The following is a 22,848-nucleotide window of genomic DNA, read 5'->3' on the forward strand; positions in this document are numbered from 1 at the left end:
CATCATCTCTGGGCAAAGCAAGGAAACACGGGCCCTGCAGCAGAGCTGCTCTGCACATCCCAACACTCCCTTACTGGCCCCACTCACCTTGGGCATGTCCCTGCCAGCCTGTGCTCACGCAGGGACAGCCGTGGGCAGGGGGTGGCCGTCCCTGATGAGCTCCATTGCCTCAGTCCTGCTGGCCTTAGCCCCAACAGTGCTGACCAGAGAGCAGCCTGTAAGCTGGCACAACAGGGGCCCCCAGACATGGGCCATGGAAAGCTCATATCCATGCTCATTCTGGGTGCCCGTGGATCCCAGACACCTGCCTCTGCCTCCACAGCAGCTGAAAGCTGCAAGACTCCTCACGCAGGCTGTAGGTTAAAGAGATGCTGAGCACGTGCCACCCTAAGGGCACAGATCTGCTGAGCACCCTGGAGACTTGAGGCCAGAAATCTCTGACCTGGCCCACTGTAAGGCCAGCTGGAGCGGGACAAGGAGCGCGACAAGGACCCGGCAGCTCCAGCACCACAGAGCCCTTCTGAACTGACCCCTTGGATTTAGGAGCTTGTTGCTGGCCTGGCTTGCAGAGGAGCCAGTCACCCCCATGTGCCCAGCCTGAGACCTGCAGGAAGGGCTCCTCCCAAAGCTCCTGCATGACCCTCAAGAGATCTCTCTCGTTTCCCACCTGCCTGCTCACGGCCAGGACGGCACTGACAAACTGCAGGGCAGCTTTGCCCTTCTTGCTCCCTGCAAGCTGCAGAAGGACACCAGCCAGGTGCTGCTGGCAGAAGTGGTTGTGCCCGGGGCTTGGAGAGCCTGTGCAGCCCGTGCGCTGAGCATGGGGGTCTCTGAGCCCCCTGGGCTGCCACAAGCAGCGACCCGGAGCTACGCAGAACAAACTTCATTTCTTGGCCTGCAGAAAGCCTGGCTTTTTACGTTAGCTGCTCCAACACGTTTGGCGCTCAGTCCCGACTTCCCATCTGCCCTTTGCCCATGCCTGGCCCCCAGCCACCACAAAACCCAGCTTCCAACAGAGAGCACAGGACACCTTCAGCTTGGACAGGGCCTCCAAAGGTCATCTCGGCCAACCTCCTGCCCAAAGGAGAGTGACCTACGAGGGTCATGCCACGAGGGTCAGCACGCTGGCACAGCTCACCTACCTGATGCTTCTTGTTCCCACAGCTCATGGTTAGGGGTCTGTAGGTGACCTGGTAGGCCTTTTCTTTTTGCCTGGCCTCCAGATGGATAAATTCAGGCCCTTTCCAGTATTTCCCCTCAACAATGGGCTTCAGGGTCCAGGCCTCGCTGCTCGGGTTCGACAGGAGGATGGTCTGGCTCTGCTTCTCACGCACATTGCAGCTGAAAGTCACGGTCTGTAACAGAGGAGCACAGAGGCTGCTGGGTCGTACCCACAATCCTTGCCACTCTTCTCACGCTGGCTCTACACCAGGACCTGGAGCACAGGGAGCAGCTTTTCCTTGTCACATGCAAAAATTACACTTTGGCCACAGCTTTTGGAGTAAATCAAGCTGGTTGTTCTTGAAGAAGGGAGCAGAACAAGCCTTTCGCATGCTGGGTGAAAGGAAACTTCAGGGGAGTCCTGAAAGGAAAGTGCTGTGCAAGGACAGATCTGCAGCCACACAGCCCCTTCCTTCATGGGCAGGATGAAGAGGAGCTCCATGCTCTCTTTGGGAGCAAGAGCCAACTGCTCCCAAGCTACCCCCTCCCAGGGGCTGGATGCAGATGCCTTGCCCCTTCCTACTGCTGAATGCCCTCCCCTGGCCCGGCACGGGGCAGAAGTGTGGCTGCGGGTGCAGTGCTGGGATACAGCGGGGTGGCTCTGTGGGGAGGGTCTCAGGAGAGCCCGGCAGGGTGCTCCCACGGCACGGGTGCTGCAGTGCAGAGCCAGGACAACCGAGCTGCTCACTGGAGGAGCAACACCTCGAACAGGGGAGAAAGGCAATGACAGGGCTCAGGAACTCTGGCAGTCCTGCCCAGCACTTTCTCTCTGGGATACCCCGGCACAAGCGAGTCTGCGCTCGCAAGTGTCCTTCAGTTCCTGCCCTGGGAGAGATGTGGCGCAAATGCTGGGGTCCAGGGGCCCATCCTGTCCCTGCTGCGTTACCTCTCTGGTGCCAGGGGCCTCCACGCAGGATCCTGATAGCGTAAGGCGGAGCGCCTCGCTGCCCGGGATGAAGCACCGCAGCCCCTCGTACTGGACAGCCTGGCTCAGCTTCGAGGGGCGGAAGGTCACAACGAAGGGGACATCCACCCCTGGCCTGATGTAACCCTTCGTGGGGCTGATAGAAAAGTCCGGCTGGAAGCTCTCCACGTCCCACAAAAACCTTGCCAAGGAAAGCACAAGGACAGGAAAGAAGGATTAGCCACGGGGAGCTGTCAAGGCAGGGTAAGTCTCAGCGTGAGGCTCTCCGTCTCTGGTGGGCTTTCCCACCACATCTCAGGCCTGATGCTGAGCCACCTGGCAATAAGGCTTCAGGCTGGGCAGGACCCACTGCACCCATCTCTAAATGAGCTTTTGCTCGTACCCCCTTGCTAACTGCCAGGGCCTGACTGCACGGCCATGGCTGCACGACTCTCCAGCGGGATGGAGAAGCAGAGAGGAGCTATCTGGGCACACTACGGCTCCTCACAACCCTCATCCAAGCAATCAGCCCTCAGAGAGGCGGGGGGGTCCTGCTTTACCTGACTCCTGTGTTGCCCGCGTTCCGCATGACGACGCGCCGGCACGTGTAGCTCTGCCGCACCACGGCTCCAAAGCTGAGCTGGTCCTGGTCCAAGCTCACGAGGCTGCCCTGGCAGGAGCCCCGCACCGCAAAGAGGGAGCGCACCAGCCCGCGGCACTCCAGCAGCACTTCCCCGCTGAACGGCTGCATGCGGCGCTTCGGGGAGAAGGTCACCTCCACTTTGCAGGTGTCTCCTCTGGCCTTCAGCTTTAGCTCCTTGCTGGGCTTCAAGCACAGAACCTACCCGAAGAGATGAGTGGAGACTATTTCATCTGGCAAGCCAGCTGCGGAGCCTCCCTCACCAGACTCAGGGAAGAGGCTTCCAATTCCTCTTCTGTCCACACCAACACTGACCCAGTCCCACTCATTCCCTCGTAGGCATTCCTAGGTAATACCAAAGGTGTTTTCTGCCATGTGTCCACCTGGTCACGGTGAGGTCACCTCTGCCTTCTAAAGCTTTCACGGAAGTTCCAACAGAGCTGTAACCCTCCCTCTTTCAAGATTCACCTCCCTCGCCTTTCCAGATCTAAAATATGCGGCTGCATCCTGACCTATGCGTCTAAAACAGGTTAGAGGAATTGTGCCGCCTTCTCACTTGTGGCTCTTGGGGAGTCCTGGCACCCAGCTCAGCTGAAGCGTTCACACTGCAAGCATCTGCTGGCAGAGCAGTGCCAGCAGGGAGGACGGGGCAGGCACAGGCAGCCAGGGCAGCCCACAGCTGTCATTAGCTACTACCTCCCACCCACAGCAGCTCATCGCTCCCTGCAGGCACACTAAAGTGCTCTGCAGAGAAGGAATGGCACTTACCCCAGCTTCCTGCAACTCTGGCACGGTGGATGTGACTCTGAGCTTAAAGGCGAGAGGGCCTGCGCTCTTGTTGGCTATGGTGACGATCTTCTTCACCGTCTGCCCAATGCAGATGTTTCCTAGCTTCACCACCTTTCCTGGTGGATGCACAACGTCAACCTGAGGCAGTAGGGATTGATATCAAGCCAAAGGAAAGAAGGAGAAGAGGTTTTCTGCCGCTCTCGTGGCAGAAACACAAACCATGGTAGGCTGGGGAAGAGATGAGGAAATGAGAAAACCATGCTGGTTGCCACCTGCACTTTTAGCATTTAGATTTCATCTCACCTTCATTTCTATGCCCCTTCCTTGGGCCTCAACAGTCAGCTTCTCAGCCGGGGCACACGGAGGCAGCAACAAGCTGTTGTGGCTGTTGTCGTCTTTAGGTGTCCGTAGGAGCTGCGCACAGAGGGAAGAGAAACCACAGACAGCATGAGTTTCTGGACCTTCACCACGTGAACAGACTCCCCAGACGAGCCATCCCCTCCCATATTCTTTCCCCCCAGTGGCAGGGATTATCCAAGTCCCTCCACAGCCTGCCAGCAGAGCCGGCTAACCCTGGGATGCCGCCGGGCTTTGCCCTGCGCGCTGCCCCCGTTTCCCTGGCACAAGCCTGGGAATGCTGGAGCGCTGGGAATCTCCAGGAGCGTGCACAGACCTTCCCCCTCACCTGCTCCTCAGCAAGGTGCTGCTGGTCAAACTCCAGTGAGTAAACCCCACAGGGGTTCTTCACCACCACCGTCCCCTCTTCCCCATGGCTCTGTGGCAGCAGCGGTCCCAGCTCGAGCTCTGCGGGGCTCAACTCCAGCCGTGGCTGCAGACCACATCCCAGGACCGGCACCCGCAGGCGTTGGCTGCTCTGGCAAATCTGGATCTGCAGCTCGCCCCGGTAGCACTTCTGCAAAGAAGCAGCACAGAAAGCTCCTCCGTGAAGCCCCAGGTGACAGCGCCTCCAAGGCAACAATCGCCCCAGGCTCAGGGGTCTTCTCAGCACCTCTAAGCTGAACCCAAACCAGGCAGTTACTTAGAGCAGGGGCTACAGCATCTGCATGGCTCTGAGTAACTGCGGTGAGTCCTGCTGGGGAGTGTAACTGGTCAGTTGGCTACCAGATGGATCTAAAACGGCCTATCAGAGGTTTTCACCTAGTCGTGGGGGAGCGCAACGCACGTGAGAAAAGTCTGCTTTCTCAGACACAGTCCTGGCGCTGCAGCACCGGGCAAACATCAGCTGTGTGAAAGAGGCAGCTGAGCTCTCACTGGACAGAAATAAGGATCGTCTTCTCTGCTCAGTGCTTGGCTCTGGTCAAAGCCAGACACGAGACGCTGAAATCTCCACGAGCAATTGAAAGATCCCTGCGACTGTCCCAAGCCATGGAAGCACTTGGGTCCATCCTGTCACACGCTGCCAGTTTCCAAGTCACGGTGGCCACATGCAAACTGCCTTTGGGAATGCTCCACCATTTAAGCTGACTCCCAAACTGCGTGGGACCGTGCAGGGGAAACTGAGGAACGGTGGGCACAGGGCTGGCAGAAAGCTCCACGCGGAGGCAGAGCTCATTCCCCGCTCCCTGTGCTGGCCTCCCCTTACCACACTGCCCTGACAGACCTCCTGGGGGTGACACCCACCAAACTCACCTCTTCCGTGGGTGAAAAACGGACTTGGACATGGCACTGCTGTCCTGGAGCGAGGGTTCCAGCTGAGGGCAGCACCTCAAAGCCACAGGGCGTGGGCCTCATCTCCTCCCACAGCTTGTCATGCTCGCTCGCTGGCAGATGCTTGTCCACCTGCGCACAGAAACCAGTCGCGTGAGGTCTCCTTGGTCTGCGAGGACAGACCCTCGGTTCCTGCAGTGCTCCGAGATGCTGGCACGGTGCAGGGAGCACCTTCATCCCACCCAGACGTGGCCACCCCTGCCTAGAACTGGAGGGCAAACATGTTGGCAGGGCAGGCAGATGGGGAGGCAGTGTCCTCGGAGGGGGAGGAATGGGTGAAGATGGCAGAGAAGTGAAGCATCAGCTAGTGAGCAGGCCCAGGTGAACCAGCCTTGCTCTGTACCCTCAAAAGCTTCCTCAAGCGAGCTGCAGCCCAAGTGCTCAGACAGCCAGAGGGGCGGGAAAGCCAAGAGAGGCAAAGAAAACCCAACCGAGAAGTTGTGTGTTACACGTTGTCTGTGCTTTACCTCCTTAACAGCCTCATTCATGCTCATGGACCATTTACAGGGGACCTGGGACGTGTTGTGGAGCTGGATGGTTTCTTCCTGCCACTGCCCACACTGGACAGAGGAGAACTCCAGCCTGTCCCTCGAGAGGCAGAGGGACGGCTCAGCCACAATGGCACGCAGGCGGACCTGGAACGTGGGGCCTCCTCTGACCTAGAGAAGGACAGAGCATCCAATTGAGAGCCCGGCTGACACTCGCTGCTGTGCCCAACCTGCTGCCTGCCCCACAAGCTGGCCTACCTTGATGGGCAGGAGCACATCCACCTTTCCCAGGGGCACGTTGGCACTTTGTGGGTCGAAGCACACTTCAAATGTCTTGGTCTCACAGCAGGGCAGGCGCTTCACAAGGTCCAGGCACACGCTGAAGCCTGAACACAGGAAAATCAAGCAGCTGAGATACACAAGCAACAGGAAATGGCTCAGGAGCATGGCAAGGCCACAGGGGTGTCCTGGCTGGCAGCTCTGTGAAAGACCCCTTTCCATCTCCAGAGAAGCTGCTCTTCTCCCCTTGTCACTGCCCAAAGCAAAAGGATTTTCACAGCCAGAATCCAGGGGTTGCAGGGTAAAACCGAACCACATTGGTTGAGGAGCTCCAGCAATTCCTTCAGCAGGCATCTCAGGGAAGGACGCATACACCTCTCCAAAGGACAATTTCCAACTAAGATACCAAATGCTGTGGTGTTCCCTGGACAGTGGCTTAGAAGAGACGCCTGGCCACCCCTCACAGACAGCAGTCCCCATGTGACGGAGCTGCAGCCTTACCCCAAGGCCTCTTTGAGAAGCCTGTTTCGATACGGCACAGGATCCCACAGGCCGTTCAATAAGGCTGAGCAGAAGTGCTCTGGCACTAGGAACTCTAAGCAAAGCACTTCCGAACCACAGAGGGTCCATCTGGCTGCAACATAAACCCTCAGAGTGCACAAAGAAACTCCGATGGTGCTCACGGGAGCCAAGAGCAGAAGATGCTGAGAATCGATCACGCTGATCAGCCTATCTGGCCCCTGCAATGACTTTTTAGGGCAGCCACAGGCAGACCAGGTCTCTGGGCACTGCTCGACAGAATTCAGGCTCTTGAACAGGGCACCGGCCAGAGGGGTACGAAGGAGGAAAAAGCTGCCCAAGGAAGTACTCAAATCTCCCCATGCCCAATGGCTCCAGCTGATGTGGCAGAGACAGCCCCTTCAAGCCCCCGTGAAGCCACTGGTTACCTGTGTTATACAGGACATATCCATCGGCCTTGAAAGATGCAGGGAAGTGCCCGGTGTTGGTGATCTTCACCATGTGTGTGTGGATGTCACCAGGAACGACATAGCCAAGGTCCAGGACGTATTCGGGCAGCTCAGCTCTGAAAGGAGGAGGAAGGACACTCTGTAAAGCCCAGCATGGCGTGGGGTGGAGAAGCAAATGGAGTGGATAATTCTGTATCCACTGCTGTGAAAACTCAAGCCAAGCCCAGGAAACCCAAGGCCTGACCTGAGCACCCAGTAATAAGACTTGGCTAAGTCATGGGGAGTGCAGGGCCTAGGATTTATCAGCCACCAACGGGATCTTCGAGTCAGTTTAAAGTGGGTACTGGACACAGTTCCTATGCTGTGAAAAGCCATTGCAGAGAAGTCCACTGCGTCTCCACGGGTCTCAATGAAACTGCTAAGCTGGTGTCCGGCCCAAGCCTGAAACTGCTTCAGGACCTTCTCATAGGATTTCCTTGCAGAGGATACCTCCACTGCTCTGCAGCCAGATCTGTCCCCAAAGCAGCGCTTGAGAGTATCGCGTGCAGTAACCAACACTACAAGATTGCTGTGAAGGTCTTTTTGCAGGCAATCCCACTTGGAAAAGCACATAAGGGATCTGGACCATTCCCTGCTCTTCCTGCTTAGTGGGGTCTGCTTCTCGGCACAAAGACACCGGCTTGGAGATGCCCCTTTCACAGCTGGTCAGCAGGGGTGGTGCCTGTGCTGTCTGCAAGGGCTTGCTGGTCTGCACCCCCTCAGCTCTGAGAACAGAACCCAGCAACTGTGGGGAGTGGAGCACCTCCAGAGCTCAGGGTAGCACTGTGCAAGTGAGGACACCGAGCTGCCCAGAGGGAGCACGGCGTAGCTCTGAGCATCAGGCCCTTTCGGAAGTCTTCAGCTATTCCCAGCTCTGAGACACAAGGAGCTCTCAGGGGCAGGGCTGCACTGCTGGCTGTTACCCTCGCGGCCCCTGGAGACAGGCTACAGGAGTCCCTACTAACTTGAGAAGCCTCCGATGTACACGCTGGTGAAAGGCAGTGTCCTCTGGGGGACGGGAGGCGAGAGCTTTCTGCTGCTCCAGGGCATGCTCCTCAATCAGCATCTCCTCCATCTGCATCTGCAGCTGAGCATCCCACTGAGGAAAGGAAAGACAGGGGCTGGTTAGCCAAGGTCCTTCCCAAGGCACAAGCTTGTCTCGGGTGGAGAATCCCACCCTGCTCTTGTTGAGAGGGGCGATGGAGTCAGTCTGCCTCACTGATCGGTGTCTGTGACACTTCCTGCTCTCTCAGGCAGGATCATATCCCCACAGAAATGAACTCCAGTGTCTCTGCCTGCCCAGTTATCAAAGCTGATCTGGACAGACACACAAACAAGCCAGAAACCTTCCAAAGCTCCAAGTATGTCCCTGCCTCCAGTCAGTGCCAAAGCAGCCTGGACAAAAGCTCTCCTGGAAAGGGAACCATGAGAGAGCTGGAGCCTCCTGGAGATACAGAACACAGCACAGCCTCAGGATGCATTCAGGCTGCTGCTTTACGCTCTGTAAACCTGGCAGGGTTTGGCCGGTGAGCAACAAACCCCCCAGCACCGCCCTGTGTGTCCTTCAGAGCACCAGAAACCCAACTGCCTGAGCACAGCTTTCAGCATCTCCCTGGGGTAGTCAGGAGCTGGCGCATCGCCACGAGGGACAACTCCCAGAGGTGGGCAGCCCAAGGGGCACGCTGAGCTGACACACTCCGTGGCCAGGGGCGTGCAGGGAGGTGCCCAGTGCCGGCAGGGCCCTGGGCAGCTGCCGTGGGGCGCAGGGGCTCCAGTGTCTCGCAGGAGGGTGGCACGTGCAGGACAGGGCAGCAGCTCTACTCACCACGGTGCCCGAGTCGTCCACGCGGGGCTCGGCTGCCACAGCCTCCCCCAAAGCAATGGCCTCTTCTCTCTGGCTGCCTTTGTCCAGCTTTTCTTTGGCCTTTAGGAGGATCTTCTCATATTTGGCGTTGCCTGAAAGCACAGAACACCACCCATAGCAGTGGGGCAGCACAAATCCCACGGAAGACGGGAAGCCCCATTCCCCCGACACCCAGACACAAACTGCTCCAGCAATGTAGGGAAAGGAGATCCTGCTGCTTCTCACCCCCACCCGTCTTTCTCGCCACACAGGAGCATCTCAGCCCCACAGCGTGATGCAAACCCAACCCCTGTCAAAATCCCTGCCAGCCTCTATTACAGCTTTCCCAAGCTTTTCTGCCCAGCCATCATCTTCCCAGACCTCTTGGCAAGCTGTGCATGATGGTTCCTGCGGCAAAGCCCACATGGGCTCGTCTGCCAGAGGCTAAAGAAGCAACCAGAGGGCTGACCCGGTCTGACAGCCCTGAAACCTCCAGGCCTGCTCGAGGTGCCTGTGAGCTGCCCTGTGGGCATATGGCATGGGGGAAAGCCGAGCAGACAGGCAGTGCTCACCTTTGATGTTCCTGGGCAGGTCCAAGTGGATCCTGGGAAAGGTCCCCTCTCCTTTCAGGGAGATTTTTTCTGGCTCCAGGTGACCCAGTTGGATCTGGAAAGCCCTGCAGAAGACTCCAGGCACTCCTGGCAGGTAATACACTTTCAGCACTTGCTGCTTGCCAGGTTCAACGTAACCCTGCAGGGCACACAAGAGGGAGGGACGTAGTGTACCAAAGAGGATTCAGTGGAGGGATGGCTCACATGACAGACGCGCTGAGAACACAAGACAGGTTCTCATACATAAGAAAACATCAGACATCACCACCTCCAGCTTTCCTGTATCCAAACGCCTGAGTCTCACAGCTCTTCTGCTCACAGGGTTTACCCTCTGCTAGCCAGAGCCAGGCACAACAAACCAAAGCTCTTTCACCAGCTGCTCTGGAAGAACGGAGAAGGGCCTCTGCTTCCAGCAGGGCCAGCAGCTCCTGGCAGCAGCTTACAGGAGAGGACATCAGCATGTCACCCCTCAGACGGACAGGCACTGAGGAAGGTGGAAGCCACTTGGCCCTTTGGCTTCCTCTTCCCATCGCAAAAGGGCACCAAGACAGGAACACTGCTCCAGCTCTAAGACACCCAGGCAGGATGACAAGCTGGGATGGAGTGATGCTCCAGTGATGGCACAACCAGAGAGCTCAGCTCTCAGCTCCAAAGAGCTCCCGGAGCACTCGTGCCTCCCACTGGTGCTTGCTGTAGGACAGCAGAGCCAGCGGCGCCCAAGGACAATCAGGGGCTCCGTTAGGATTCTGCTCGATGGACCTCCTCTGCCTCTGCAACAGTCGCTCACAGCCTTGTGTCTCCTGGCTGGTTTTGGACGGGGCTTGTGTGTTCATTCCCCCTGTTTTCCCCCAAAACGCTCTCCTGGGCAGCCTGACACAGACCGGGTGAAGCCCTTGTGCTACTCACCCTGCTGGGCACGACCAGGGGCACGCCAGGCAGAGGGCTGGCTGCAGTGCCTGTGCCGGGGCTCAGCACCGCAAAGGCAAATCCCAGCTTCCCACTGTTTTGCAGGGTCACCGCTGCTTCCGTGACTTTGTTAAACACCTGAGGAGAGGACAGAAGAGCAGGAAGTTACAGGCACACGTCTGCTGCCGAGAATTTCATTCCTCTTCCATCGGGTTGAAAGCAAAGGAACACAGCCCAGAAGCAGGGAGCGCACAGGAGAGATGGGCACTGGGCTCTCTGGGTTAGCCTGGGCAGCCCGCGGCCACAGGGTACCCCTGGGCCCTACACAGGAACAGCTATTTGTGGCAGAGGTGCAATAGCAACCATGGAAAGATCAGTAATAAAGCAAGTAGGGGACACAAGCTCTCTGCACTTGAAGGTGTCACCCAACTGCGAGCTGAAACACAGGAGGAGGCATTGGGGCATTTCAGGAGAAAAGGCACCTGCACACAAGTATTTGTGGGCACAACACAAGCCAAAAGGGAGGGAGAGAGGGCAACGCACACAAGGGCCAACAGCTGGAAACAGCTGTGGGGGTTGTAACAGGAAAGAAGTACAGTGAGGGTTATTCGGGGACATTCTATCCGGCTACGGTGACTGGAAGCCCAGGTCAGCTGCCTCCTTGGTTGATGAATCAGGAGCATTAAAAGAGAGCACCTCATTTGGGCTTTAGGAGCAGATCAGCGGATGGATGTCTCAGGGACACATCCCTCTGCAGATCACCACTGGGATCCTGCCTGCCCCAGGAGGCAGCGTTAGTTAGAGGAGGGATTCCCAGCTTTGGGCTGGGCTGGGGTGGAGATGGCCATTAAACGCCAGCTTGGAGGTATCCCCCAAACGTTGGACTTCCAAGCCACAGAGCCAGCGAAGCAGCTGGGAAGGGGGGAGAACCCTCGACCCGGGTGGGCAGCAGCCCACCGGTCATGCTTGGAGGCAAGGAGCACTGACAAGAGCAGCGTGCGGCACCTGCAGCCCGCAGTCGATCTCGGTGGTGTCCAGGAGGTAGCTGATGCGCGAGGCCTCCCCACGCAGAGCCACCTCGTAGCTCGGGCCTCCCTCCACCCTGCACAGCGCCGTGACCTGGCTGACGGTGTTGGCGTGGCCGAAGAAGGAGAAGCAGACGCGCTGGCTCTGGCCCGGCTGCAGCTCACCGTGCAGCGGCAGGATATCGAAAACCTGCACGCAGGGAGGAGAGATCCACACGTGGAGCACGGGATTGACGCAGGAGAGCAGCCTCGGCTTGGGCCAAAGGACAGACGTGGCTGCAGGGGCCTCTTCCTCAAACACAGGCAATATCATCCTCATCTCACACTGCAGCCGTTCCACTCACCAACGGAGAGACCATGGGGAAAACCTTCTCCCACAGTCCCAATTAATGCAGTAGCTAATACACAACATTAATTTGTGGTGTCTCCTGGCAGCAGGAAATTCTCTCTGCTGCAGAACTTGCCTTCAAAAACACCTTTTCCTGCCCTCAGAAGAACATGAGACTGGGAGCTGAGAGCCCGTGCAGCCGGGGGCAGGATCCAGCCCAGCTCCTCGCACTCCTCATGCTTTTCCCTGTCTCTGATTCACATCCTGCTCTCTCCAGATGCTGCAGCAAATGCTGCCGCAGCAAATGCTGCTGCAGCAAATGCTGCCGCAGGAATTTCCTACCCACCACTTGATGAGGACCAAGATGGATAAAGTCCTCCATAGCTGCCGCACAAGGAGTGTTCTTGACCAGCCCTATAACACCTCCCATGTGGCCTCTCCAATGACCAGCGATGCACTTGTTATGACATGAGGCCACTCTGGCAGCAGCACCCAGGACACCAGTGGGAGTGGGAGTACGTAACTGCTTGCTACACTGGAAATGTGGAAGTGAGACAGATTCCCACTTACCTCCTCCACACCCAAGGCGAGGGGCTCTGTCTCCATGAACCTGGAAAAAGAACAGACCTTTGCTCAGGGACCTTGCAGTGGGAGGGAGGGAAGTCTGCACAGCAGCTCCTCGGCAGGATGGGGCCCCTGCGGGGGCATCAGTGGTGTGAGCTCAGCAATGAGCTCCAAAACTGGGATGGAGCAGGTCAACGCCTGGCAATGACACTGCTATAGCAGCGCTGCAGGCAGCTGGCACCTGCTTGCCTCCAGATCTGCTATCCCCTGCTGCGTGATTCTGAAGATCCATTCCGTCACTGGAGAAAACACCTTGGTGCAAAGGCTTAGCTCAGCTTTGAGTTCTCAGAGGTCCAAGGGGTGAGGCTTAGGGTTAGTCTGTCTCTAACCACGTGGGTCTACAACAAGAGTAACCATGAGAGATTCGTGCCTCAGAAGTCAGAGAAAGGGCACACGTTGGTCTACACTGGCTATGTGCAGCCACACAGCAACAGTTGGATTGTGTTGCTCATATGATCACTCTGCCCCAGGTAGCAGCAATGACCAAAGAGCAAGGAGGAAAGAACGGGCTGGACAATTAGAAAGAAAAAAAAAAATGTAAACACACAAAGTCTTGTTGAGGCAGAGAAACAGCATTTTTCTCTCCTGACCAAAATAAACGTGCGCGACTGATCCTGGGAGTCTCTGATGACCAGCTCCAGCAAGGTCCCAGGTAGGGAAAGTTCCAGTCTTTGATCTCCCCTTCATGAGACCTGATGCTTGATTCCCTCCATGTCAGACTTAGTTAGAGCTGATAATTTAGAATACCAACAGTGCTTAGTGTGGACCAGAAATAACATCTGACACGCTGCCCTTCTGCAGGCTCCTAATGAACACTTTGAGGTGGTAACACCTTGGAGACCATCTTCATTTCCAGCTCTGGCACACAGCATCCCATGGTGTCTGCTGAGCGCCCCGGAGTGCCCCAGTGCCCTGGTCGTCTCCCCCAAGCCCTCCTAATAGCCACAGCTCATCTCCAGTTCCCAAGAGGTCACCTCCTCCGAGTCAGACCCCAATTCTCTTCACACAGCTGCTTCTTGATCGTTTCCCTTGTTTGTAATAACAGCACTTCAGTGCCACGTGGTGAACTTTGCTGCGTTTCCTAGGGCATTACGGAAAACCATTTGCTACCGTCCTTCAAACTGCCCAGAGCAGACTTTTGTGCTATGCAGAGAAGCCGCAGCAGAAGGAACACTAGGAATGTGCTTCTAGATGTGCTTCAGCACCACTACAAGTTTGCTCTTGGCCTTGGAAACCATAGACCACCACTGCATGGTCCTCCTTCCCAGGGATGTCCATACAAGGGCTCCCTCCAGCATCTACAGCTGGACCTAAAGTCACAGCAGAACCTGCCATTCCTCACTAAAACTCTACATAGCTCTTCTGTGAATGTGACGTGCAGTTCAAGAGATGAACACTCACTTCAAGGGGCTGTTTGCCTCAGGCCACGAAGATCTGAGAAAGCAGCTTTCTACATCAGCCCTCCTGCCCCCAGGAACCCATACAGGCCTACAGCAAAGCAGAGCAAGGGACTGCGACAGCAGTGTGTCACTCTGATGGCAGTGCCTGGGTAGGATCTTAGTACAAAATGACAACAGATGGGCTTAGCAGGGAAGGACACCTTCTACATCCGCTTCTCCAAGTGCAGAAGCATGGCTTTGCAGCTGCAGAGATAAAGCAGGACTCCAGCTTATGGCTATGTGAAAAGGGTCAGTAGTGTCCTGCAGTCCCAGCCTGGCTGGAGAATGCTGTCTCCTTCCCAGCATCAAACCGGCGGAGATCACCTGTTCCCTGAGCACCTTGGCTGAGCACAACTGAGAGGTGTGACTTCCTCAAGGGAAGGTTGAAAACAATTTGGCAGATCAGGCAAATGGCCTCGGGCTTTGCAAACCACAAACAGGACATCAGGAAGAAGAGCTTCCAGGAGAGGGAGAGGTGCACATACCTCACTGGGTTCACCTGGCTGTCCTTCAGGAATGCCCAGTGGTACTGGACAACCAGTGGGCTGCAGTTGGTCATCTCCATGTAACGCACATCCTTGGTGTCATTCAAGATGCAGCCCAAGTCCACGGCCGTGGTCTGGATCTGGAGATTCGGGAAGTAGACTTCTCCCCGGACGGTGACCTGCTCTTCGTGAGGATGCTCCAGGAACTTGATCTTCAGAGCCTTCTCCACTGCCCGGATAAGCAAATCCTCCTCATAAGCAGGGTTAAATCCGATGCAGAGTTGAAGTTCCTCCCCTGTCCTCAGCTTCATGGGCTGCAAGCAGATGAAGAGAAAATGTTCAACGTGTGACCCCAACACGGGCTTCTGGCTTCATCCTTCATTTTCTTCACGCTGTCTGACCAAGCACCGCACTTTTTTCTGAAGCTGCCTGAGGCTCACGGTTCTGTGCTCTGCACCAATACAAGAGGAAATCCACATTGGTCTCCTGAATTCTGGAGCCGCAGAAGCCACCTGCTAAACACAACCAAAGCAGCACTCTGGCACCCAGGCCTTCGCCCTCACTCTGGAGGAACTCCTTTAGCCTGCAGCACAGCGGTGGCTGCACCTCTGACAACACGTGCACTGCAGAGCCCATGCCCAACACCTTCCGCACACACCAGGGCAGGAGCCAGACAGCAGCTGGAGAAGCCTACCTCAGCCTTCCCAAAGGCAGGGCTGCCCTCAAAGACAGCAAGCTGTTCCCCAGCTTATCTGAAGATGGCTGCTGGAGAGCTGGCATGCCTTCCAGCAGACACCTTTCCTACAGCTTGCCCACAGCTGGGTGCCTGCTCCCTCCTCCCCCTGTCTTCAAGCCAGGAGGTCTCTTCCCGATTCAGATGGCATTCTGTTTCCTCCAGCAGCTCGTTTCACATCTGATTTAGCTCGGGCCACTTTACTGCAGACTCTACAGAACACACTTCCATCATGGAGGACCTCCCAACAGAGACACACCACCACGTTCATCCCTCTTCAAAGCCCAGCAGCAAGACAGTCCGGGGCTGCTCACCTGAGCATCTGTAGGGAGAGGCTGCTGGTCCGCAGTGCAGATGGAGAAGGGCTGCTCTAAGGCAAGGACCACGCTGAGGGGCAGCGAGCACATGTTCTTTACAGAGAGAGGCTTGTACATCACAGCCAGGACATCACCGGGGTGCTACAGAAACAGGAGACAAGAAAAAATGACCTTGAAGTGGCCATGGACCTCCTCCCCTTCAGACGCATTTCAAATTTTCCAACCCCAAAAGTGCATCCATCTCTATTTACTCTTTTGATTGGTTTCTACCCCTCTGCAAAGTTTGTCCTCCAACTCTAGCAGACGCTTTCGCGTTTAGAACCCACAGCCTTCCCCAGGGGACAGGGAAACAGTCTCGCGTACAGATGAGGGAGCAGCCCCCCAGAGGAGGCAGCTGCTTCAGCAAGATCCAAAACAGAAAGTGAACCCACTCTGGCTCCAGTTGTGTGTCCTCTCCTGCCCAGAGAGGACACACAGGCACAAGGCACAAGGCCATTTCCACTCCCATACAGTAGTTTCTTACCACCCTATCAGCTCTGCCAGGCCCGCAAGGCAGTGATGCTGCTCAGAGGAGGCAAGCAAGCAGGATATGGCCTGCAGCGGACAGCCTGCAGCAGCCCGAGGTCAGCTTTGAACATTCACGGGCACATGCAGACAGCTCCAAACCTCAACAGTCTGGCCGCAACCTGCTGCCCCTGCTCCACTGACAAGATGTTGCAGCCTCAAAGCTAAGCTCAGCCTAAGCCTTTTCCTCCTGTCCATGCATTGCTCCGTGCTTCCTGCATGGTTTATCTAAACTAGACAGTCTTTGGGAAACTAACTGTGGATGTATTGGCATCCAACTCCTGCAGTGTCGCAGCACGCAACACATGGGAGCATGTGGCATCAAGCAGACCACAGGCAGACATCAGGGGGAGCTGAAAAGCTTCTGATTAGATGTGAACCGCCTGCTCACAGGATTTGTGCTTCTCTGGAAGCCTGGGAAGTGGAGGAGAGACCTGAAACCGCAGAAACTAAATCATGAGCTATCTGCTCTTTTCCAGACACCTCGCGCGAGGGGGAAAGGTGATGCAGGAGTCGGGATCCAGACACTAAAGGGCACACACGTTGCACTGGTGCTCTCATCGCTGCAGCTGAAGGGCACTCATGGGTCCTTTGAAGAAGGTGAGGCTCGGGAAAGGCAAAGAGGCAGCACCCATACCGACGGCAGGGAAGGCAAAGAGGCGCAAGAGATGCCAGTTTTTCCTCATCAGCTTGAGGAGTTGACAGGAATCTCAGCTTTTCTCAGCTTCCCTACACGATCGCTGCTCGGACATCACCACACCTTGGAAGATCCTCAAAACCCTGACTACAGACACTGGCGTCTCTCTAGAGGGGGGCATGCTCCCCCTCGCCAGAGCAGCTGTAATCTCAGTTCCACCTGGCTGAACTTAGAGAACAGCCTCATCTCTAGCAGCATCCTCACTCCTCTCACCACCACCTCAGGGAGGGTGAGGAGGGATCTGCTCTCCACCTGCAGCCCCAGCACACCAAGTGGCTCTTCCAAAGCCCACGCTGCTCTCACGGGTCCCACATCTCAGCCCGTGCCCTTGGCTCAGCAGCTCAATTCTGTCTCCACCTCGAGAAGGGCAGAATAGAGCTGCGGAGACTGTCCCCAGCCCCACAGGGGTGAAATAATGATCTCGGCATTCATGACAAAAGCTGGGCCTGGCTCAAGTCAACAGCCAAAGCTCTGTGGACTTGGAGAACTTCCTCCTTAGGACACAGGCACACCCCAGCCACACCAGTCAGTGCCAGGATGCAATGCAGAGACTCACCTTCTCCACCCGGAAAGTGATTTCTCTGCTGGATATTTGCAGAGCAGGAGCAATGAACTCGCACGTGACGTCCACCTGCACGATCAGATTCTTCACTCCCTCCTTGCCCACGATGGCATGACACAGCAGCTTCTCCTTCACCACCTGCATGCGAGCCACACGGCCCCCAGCGGGTGTTATCAGGGTGTCCACAAAACACACTGCATCTTTGAGCCGCCCACCCACACGCCCCATTACTGCATGAAGTTACAGCCATTGGTCTCCTCAGGAGCCCTCTCTTCTTTATAAGCTGCATCCTCTTTGTTCTGCACTCACGCGTCCCTCGTGTTACAACCCAACCACCACAAAAGGCCCTCAGGAGTCTTGTGCTGCCTACAGCTCTCAGAACAATCCCTGCCCAAACGGTTATTGCTTTGCTTTGTCCCACTGCCAAACAAAATGCTTACCGAAAACTGTAGGAACTCATTAAAAAAAAACAAACCAGACTGTATGAAGGGAAACAGGGGATAGAAGGATCAATGCCAGCAAATCCTCCCTTGCAAGTTTAGTGGAAAGGATCCCTGGGAAAACCCCAGACAGACAGCCTGCCTTCCTAGGATGTACTGTGTCCCCCTAGACCTGCCTGTAAAACAAACCTCCCCAGGAAAGAGATGTCTTCAACCTGGCATGAAAACCCTCTACTTAAGCTGGATGCTCTTACATCCAAGACTTTTCCTGATTCCTCCTCATGGTTTCACTTCCCCACATTCCTCCCTTTTTTCCTCTCTCTTCCCTCTGATAGACCACCACAACCCAACTCCTCCTCAGAGCCTAGAGACGTCAGAATCACCTGTGCTGCACGTGCACCACAGGGTCTTGGGCTTCTAACCAGCCTCAAGAGTATGAAGTTCTCGAGACCTAGGGAAGGTGGAAGACCCAATCCCAGGCTCTTGGCTTGGACTGCACGAGCCAGGTAGCCACAGCTGAGCTCACAGATGCCCATTTGGCTTTCCAGGAAGGCACCCTCACCAGTGGCCTGACCATTTCCCTTCTGGTTCCTTCTTCCCTCTTCAGCAAAGCCTCATGGGCTCAGGACTGCACACGGACAGTCCCATCGGAGTCAACCACCTGAGAGATCAAGTCTTCCTCAAGCTACCACCCAGGCAATCCTTTAAAACCCCTCTCAAACTCTAGCAGAAGCAGAAGCTTAATGCACATTTATTCCCCATTCACTTAAACACTTGTGCCCGGTGCTCCTGGAGCCAGGGAAGGCACACCGGGGTCAGACGGCAGCTCCTCTGCAGAGCTGGATTTCCCCCGGAGAGAAGGGTCCAGGGAGGAGAACACTCAGTGACCCTGCTGAAATCTGCCCCTCTGAGCTGCAACCCAAGGGTGCTGCAAGACCTGCCTGCCCTCGGCACACGGGGGCTGGCTGAGGGAGCGGGGCGAGCGCTGATGGGAATACTGACACAAGTCAAGCTCTCAGTTCTAATGATCCCTGGAACACTTTCCCATGTGGACGGACATCATTCGGATCATTAGAGCTGGCACACTGGGTTCATTTCTCTCATCCCGGTCTCCGGGACGGACAAGCTCCCGGCCCGTGTCTGTCTACAGAGGAAAATCAATGCTGCTCCCAGACACTCCCTACCTTCCTGGGTGTTTTGTTTCACTCGCTGCTTCCCCACACAGACAACTGGCCATTTCTTTAGTTACTTTCTGCCTGGGCTCCCAGTCTACCTCTAACTTTAAGGCCAGCTGAGAAAACTGGGGCTGCTCAGCCTGGAGAAGAGAAACCGCGGGGAGACCTCAGAGCAGCCTTCCACTAGCTGAACGGGGCCTACAAGGATGCCAGACACGGACTCTTCTCAGGGACTGCAGCAACAGGACAAGGGGTAATGGACTTAAACTCAAACAGGGCAAGTTCAGGTTAGATACAAGGAAGAGGTTCTTCACTGTGAGGATGGTGAGGCACTGGCACAGGTTGCCAAAGCAGTGGTGAATGCTCCATCCCTGGCAGGGTACAAGGCCATGCTGGACAGAGCCTGGGGCGACAGTGCCTTCAGGCCATGTTTTGCTACCACCAAGTTGGCTTTATGGTAGCCATGGAACTCAAAAAGCCTCAGCAACTGATGGTGGCGAGCATGGAAAGCAACTGGTGCTGCCACGGTAACTTATGGCAGGAAACCAGGTTCTCAGAAGCACTTGCCCATTTGCTCAGGCAAATGTCAAGGGGCTGCAGAAATGCCCTGATGCAGAACTCACCTGGGGGGTGCTGCAGGAGCCTTTCAGCACCACCTCCGCTGTCTGGCCGGGCATCAGCTCCGTCCTCAGCGGCTGAAGCTTCAGCACGGGGCCACAGGAGGAAACCTTGCCCTTGCTCTTACTGATGCGAGGGAGACGCTTGCGCTGCTTAAGTGTGGTGCCACCTTCTGTGGTCCAATAGAGCAGATGGGTGCGTCGTCCTTTGTTTGTCATCTTGAAGCGGTAACAGCAGGGATCCAGGCTAGAGGAGAAGCAGAGACACAAAATGGCAGGGGAGCTGCTATTTGCCACTGGTCACCCAGCTTCAGCACCCTGAGGGCACGACCTGACTGCACACTCGGCTTCACCAAAAGCCAGACCTTGGCTGCCCCTAGGTTTGTCACCATCCAGCAGCTGCTCTGCTGGCACCCTTCCAGCAAGGAAGAGCTTCGTAAAGAGCCGGCCCCACATGCAAGTAGCTGGAGGAACAGCCTCGCTGCCATTCCACCTTCCCCTTGGGAGCTGTTCATGCCTCTGAGGCGTCTCGTAGGAGCATCCAACCCTCATTGCCCCCAACGTACCACCCTCTGGTGGCGGCTCTGCAGCCGACAGCAATGGCAACAGCTCCAAACTGAGCCCGCGGGCAAAGACATAAAGGGGGGCAGAAGACAACTACATGAATCACATGGACACTGTCCCCTCCATTGTGCAGCCAGCTTGTGGCTGCACTGAGCACAGGAAACTCTGGACAAGCACCAGCCTCCCTGCGATGTCCCTGCGTATGTGGATGGCTCGTGGGTGCGTATTTTACCTCTCCAAACCTATCCCAAGTACTTAAGGTAGGATTAAGCTGCTCTTTCTACCCCAAGAATTCAGGTATCGGAGCACCACGGACCCTCTTTGCAGCCACAGAAAGGAAGAGCCACCCCAAGAAGACTGTTCTTCTTCTCTGAGGAGGTCTCCAACACAAGGCAAACAGCACTTTTTTCCTCCTGTCTTCAAGAACATGACTGGTTTCAGACACACACGTTGGGACCACTGAATCCTCTCCTTCCAGCTCACCAATTTCAATCGAGACTCTTCATTTATCCCACTCCACCTCAGCAGACTTCCACACTTCCACACTTCCTCCCCCTTCCAGAGCTGGTCCTGCATCCACACTCGCTTCCCCGTGCCTCGGGAAGCAGGCAGGAGAAACCAGGGAAGAGCCACCACGTCTAATAAAGATCAACCGGGCATGGAGTGGGGTAGAGGAGCCAACTGGGGGATGACACAGGGCAAAGAAATTCTGCTGCTCCTCCAGGGCTCCTGGCCAGAGGGGAAATAAACCAGCGCCATTCATTCAGTCGAGGAGCTGCTAACAAGCTACTGCCCAGGCTTGCTGCTGCTCTGAGATCTTACTCCAGACGGAATGGCATGGCAAGCAATATCACTGCAAAGAGAAACATGTCTATACTTGTAAGGCAGCATTTCTCAGCTGGAGGCTTCCAGGACCTGCTCTCTTCCTCCAAATCTTTGTTTGATAAAGTGAGGAGACAAATGGATTATGACTAAAGACAATTCAGCAACAACTTAGCAACTGCTCTCCAGCTCGGTGGCTTTCAGAGTACCTACTGACTTTCAGATGGCCATAAAATGTTTCCAAAGGAAGCCCTGTGGCTTCAGGGAAGCAGAGCCAGGACTGTGAGCACTGAAGAAGCTTGAGGGACTGCAGCAGAACTCCTCCTTGCTGAGCCCATGGGGAAGTGGGAGCTGAGAGATTCCCTACCTGAAGCAGGGCGCCAGGTTGAGCTCCGGGCCAAAGGGTTTGTCAATGACAATCGTGGTGCCAACGCCAACAGCCTGGACGGGGATGACGTAGGCACGACTGTTCTCAATGAACAGCACCACCTCGTCCTTGAATTGCTCCGTGTCATCCAAGTTTGCAGTGACAGCCAGAGACACCTCAGCCTTGGCAGGGATCACTCCCTGACTGGGTCCAACGGTCCAGCACGAGTCTGCACCAGCCTGGAAGACAACCAACACTCATTTAGGACGGAAACCACGGACCTGGCTGCCACCAGCCAAGGCCTGCCCAGACAACACGTTCACACCGAGCCAGTGGGTGTGAAGATTCCACTGACATTCATGCACAGCTTCTCTGGCTCGTGCTGACACAGGGCAGCTCGCTTGGAAAGGAGCCCTGAGAGCTCTGCTCCAAACGTGAATCTGAGAGTCTGCTCCCTGACAAAGCTCATTTATCAGAGCTTGGCAACAAGCCCGCCAGAAAATTGTACCCCAGAAACTATTCCTGAGGAATGAGGATGGGGGTCTCGACGGAGCCAGACCTTCAACTCCCTGGCGTGACCCAGCACAGCCCTGCTGGGCCCGCCCAGGCCAACAGCCCAGGCCAGGGGAGGACGATTTGCATCCTCTCCTCATTCTTTCAGTCAGCATCTGCTCTGGCTCCAAGGGGCAGCACCGTGCACTGCTGAACAGGAGACCTGCCAGGGCCACAAGGCTCTGCCGAGACACATTCCCTTGGATTTCTAGGTCAGCTTCTGCCTGCCCCCAATCCAGCCTGTGTCTCAGAGACAAGAAACCTCTTGGAGCCACGCTACAAAATACCCCCACTTTCAAGACAAATACCCAACCTCTGATAACATCTCTGCTACTTGCTTATCCTTGAGTGTGCTGCAAAATGATGCCGTAGCTGCATGCACTGCATGCACAAAGACAGTGGCTATTTCTGACCCTATAGCAGCTTCTTGTACTATTGGGCATCAGAGCTCCTGAGTAACCAGTAAGGGCTGGGATCCACCACTTCAGAAGTTCACCACGATAATCAGAATCTTATCCCAGCACAGACGTCCATCGTGAATGAAAGCTTCCACAATCTGGTTACAATGGACACCAGTGTGCAGCTGACTGATGGAGGGAGGGAAGGAGAGAGGGAGGAAGGGACGGATAGCTGCCCCAAGGGATGACTGAGGAGACACCACAATCAGCTCTCTTGAATCTGTTTACAGATGAGTCACTGAAGTGATCTGGTCACTCTGGCCTTGCACAAGTGACAGAGGAAGCAGAACTCCACGTTACAAATGCAGCTGCACTTGATCAAGCCGTAGCTCTAGCGAGAGCCGTAGCTCTAACAACAGCATTCCCATTCTCAGTCAGGCTGAGTCACTGTCCTCGTAAGGCTGCTCATGAAGGGGAAATAAACCCCGTCCTGCACCAGCTGGCTGCAGAGCCTTGTCCCAGGTGGTTCAGCATTCCCGGTGGGGGGGACCCTCTGTTCTTCATTTCAAAGCTGCTCCTTATCCACACAAACAGCCAGTGGCAGGAAAGAGCCCAAAAGCACCCCGAGCCCTGCAGGAGGCGGAGATCAGAGCCTGAGGCTGGCTACATGCTCCCGCCAACAACCGGCCTCCTCCTGCCTCCTCAGCATCAGCATCTCCTCAG

General features: G+C 55.9%; 1 protein-coding gene across 1 annotated transcript in view; it reads right to left on the reverse strand.

Moving 5' to 3' along the window:
* Window positions 1-22,848, reverse strand: part of LOC136005855 (hydrocephalus-inducing protein-like) — a 110,303-nt gene that overhangs the window by 40,008 nt on the left and 47,447 nt on the right. Inside the window, exons 27-45 of the mRNA XM_065663748.1 lie at window positions 21,176-21,414; window positions 19,429-19,669; window positions 17,185-17,328; window positions 15,365-15,508; window positions 14,323-14,631; window positions 12,340-12,396; window positions 11,422-11,631; window positions 10,417-10,554; window positions 9,472-9,649; window positions 8,882-9,012; window positions 7,980-8,155; window positions 7,616-7,781; window positions 5,750-5,941; window positions 5,205-5,354; window positions 4,303-4,467; window positions 3,630-3,692; window positions 2,686-2,900; window positions 2,135-2,327; window positions 1,213-1,355 (exon numbers count right to left, since the gene is read on the reverse strand). Coding sequence (XP_065519820.1) covers window positions 1,213-1,355; window positions 2,135-2,327; window positions 2,686-2,900; window positions 3,630-3,692; window positions 4,303-4,467; window positions 5,205-5,354; window positions 5,750-5,941; window positions 7,616-7,781; window positions 7,980-8,155; window positions 8,882-9,012; window positions 9,472-9,649; window positions 10,417-10,554; window positions 11,422-11,631; window positions 12,340-12,396; window positions 14,323-14,631; window positions 15,365-15,508; window positions 17,185-17,328; window positions 19,429-19,669; window positions 21,176-21,414 — 3,254 coding nt within the window. The remainder of the gene's footprint in view (window positions 1-1,212; window positions 1,356-2,134; window positions 2,328-2,685; window positions 2,901-3,629; window positions 3,693-4,302; window positions 4,468-5,204; window positions 5,355-5,749; window positions 5,942-7,615; window positions 7,782-7,979; window positions 8,156-8,881; window positions 9,013-9,471; window positions 9,650-10,416; window positions 10,555-11,421; window positions 11,632-12,339; window positions 12,397-14,322; window positions 14,632-15,364; window positions 15,509-17,184; window positions 17,329-19,428; window positions 19,670-21,175; window positions 21,415-22,848) is intronic.

This window comes from Lathamus discolor, chromosome Z (assembly GCF_037157495.1).
Source record: "Lathamus discolor isolate bLatDis1 chromosome Z, bLatDis1.hap1, whole genome shotgun sequence".
Lineage (NCBI taxonomy): Eukaryota > Metazoa > Chordata > Aves > Psittaciformes > Psittacidae > Lathamus > Lathamus discolor.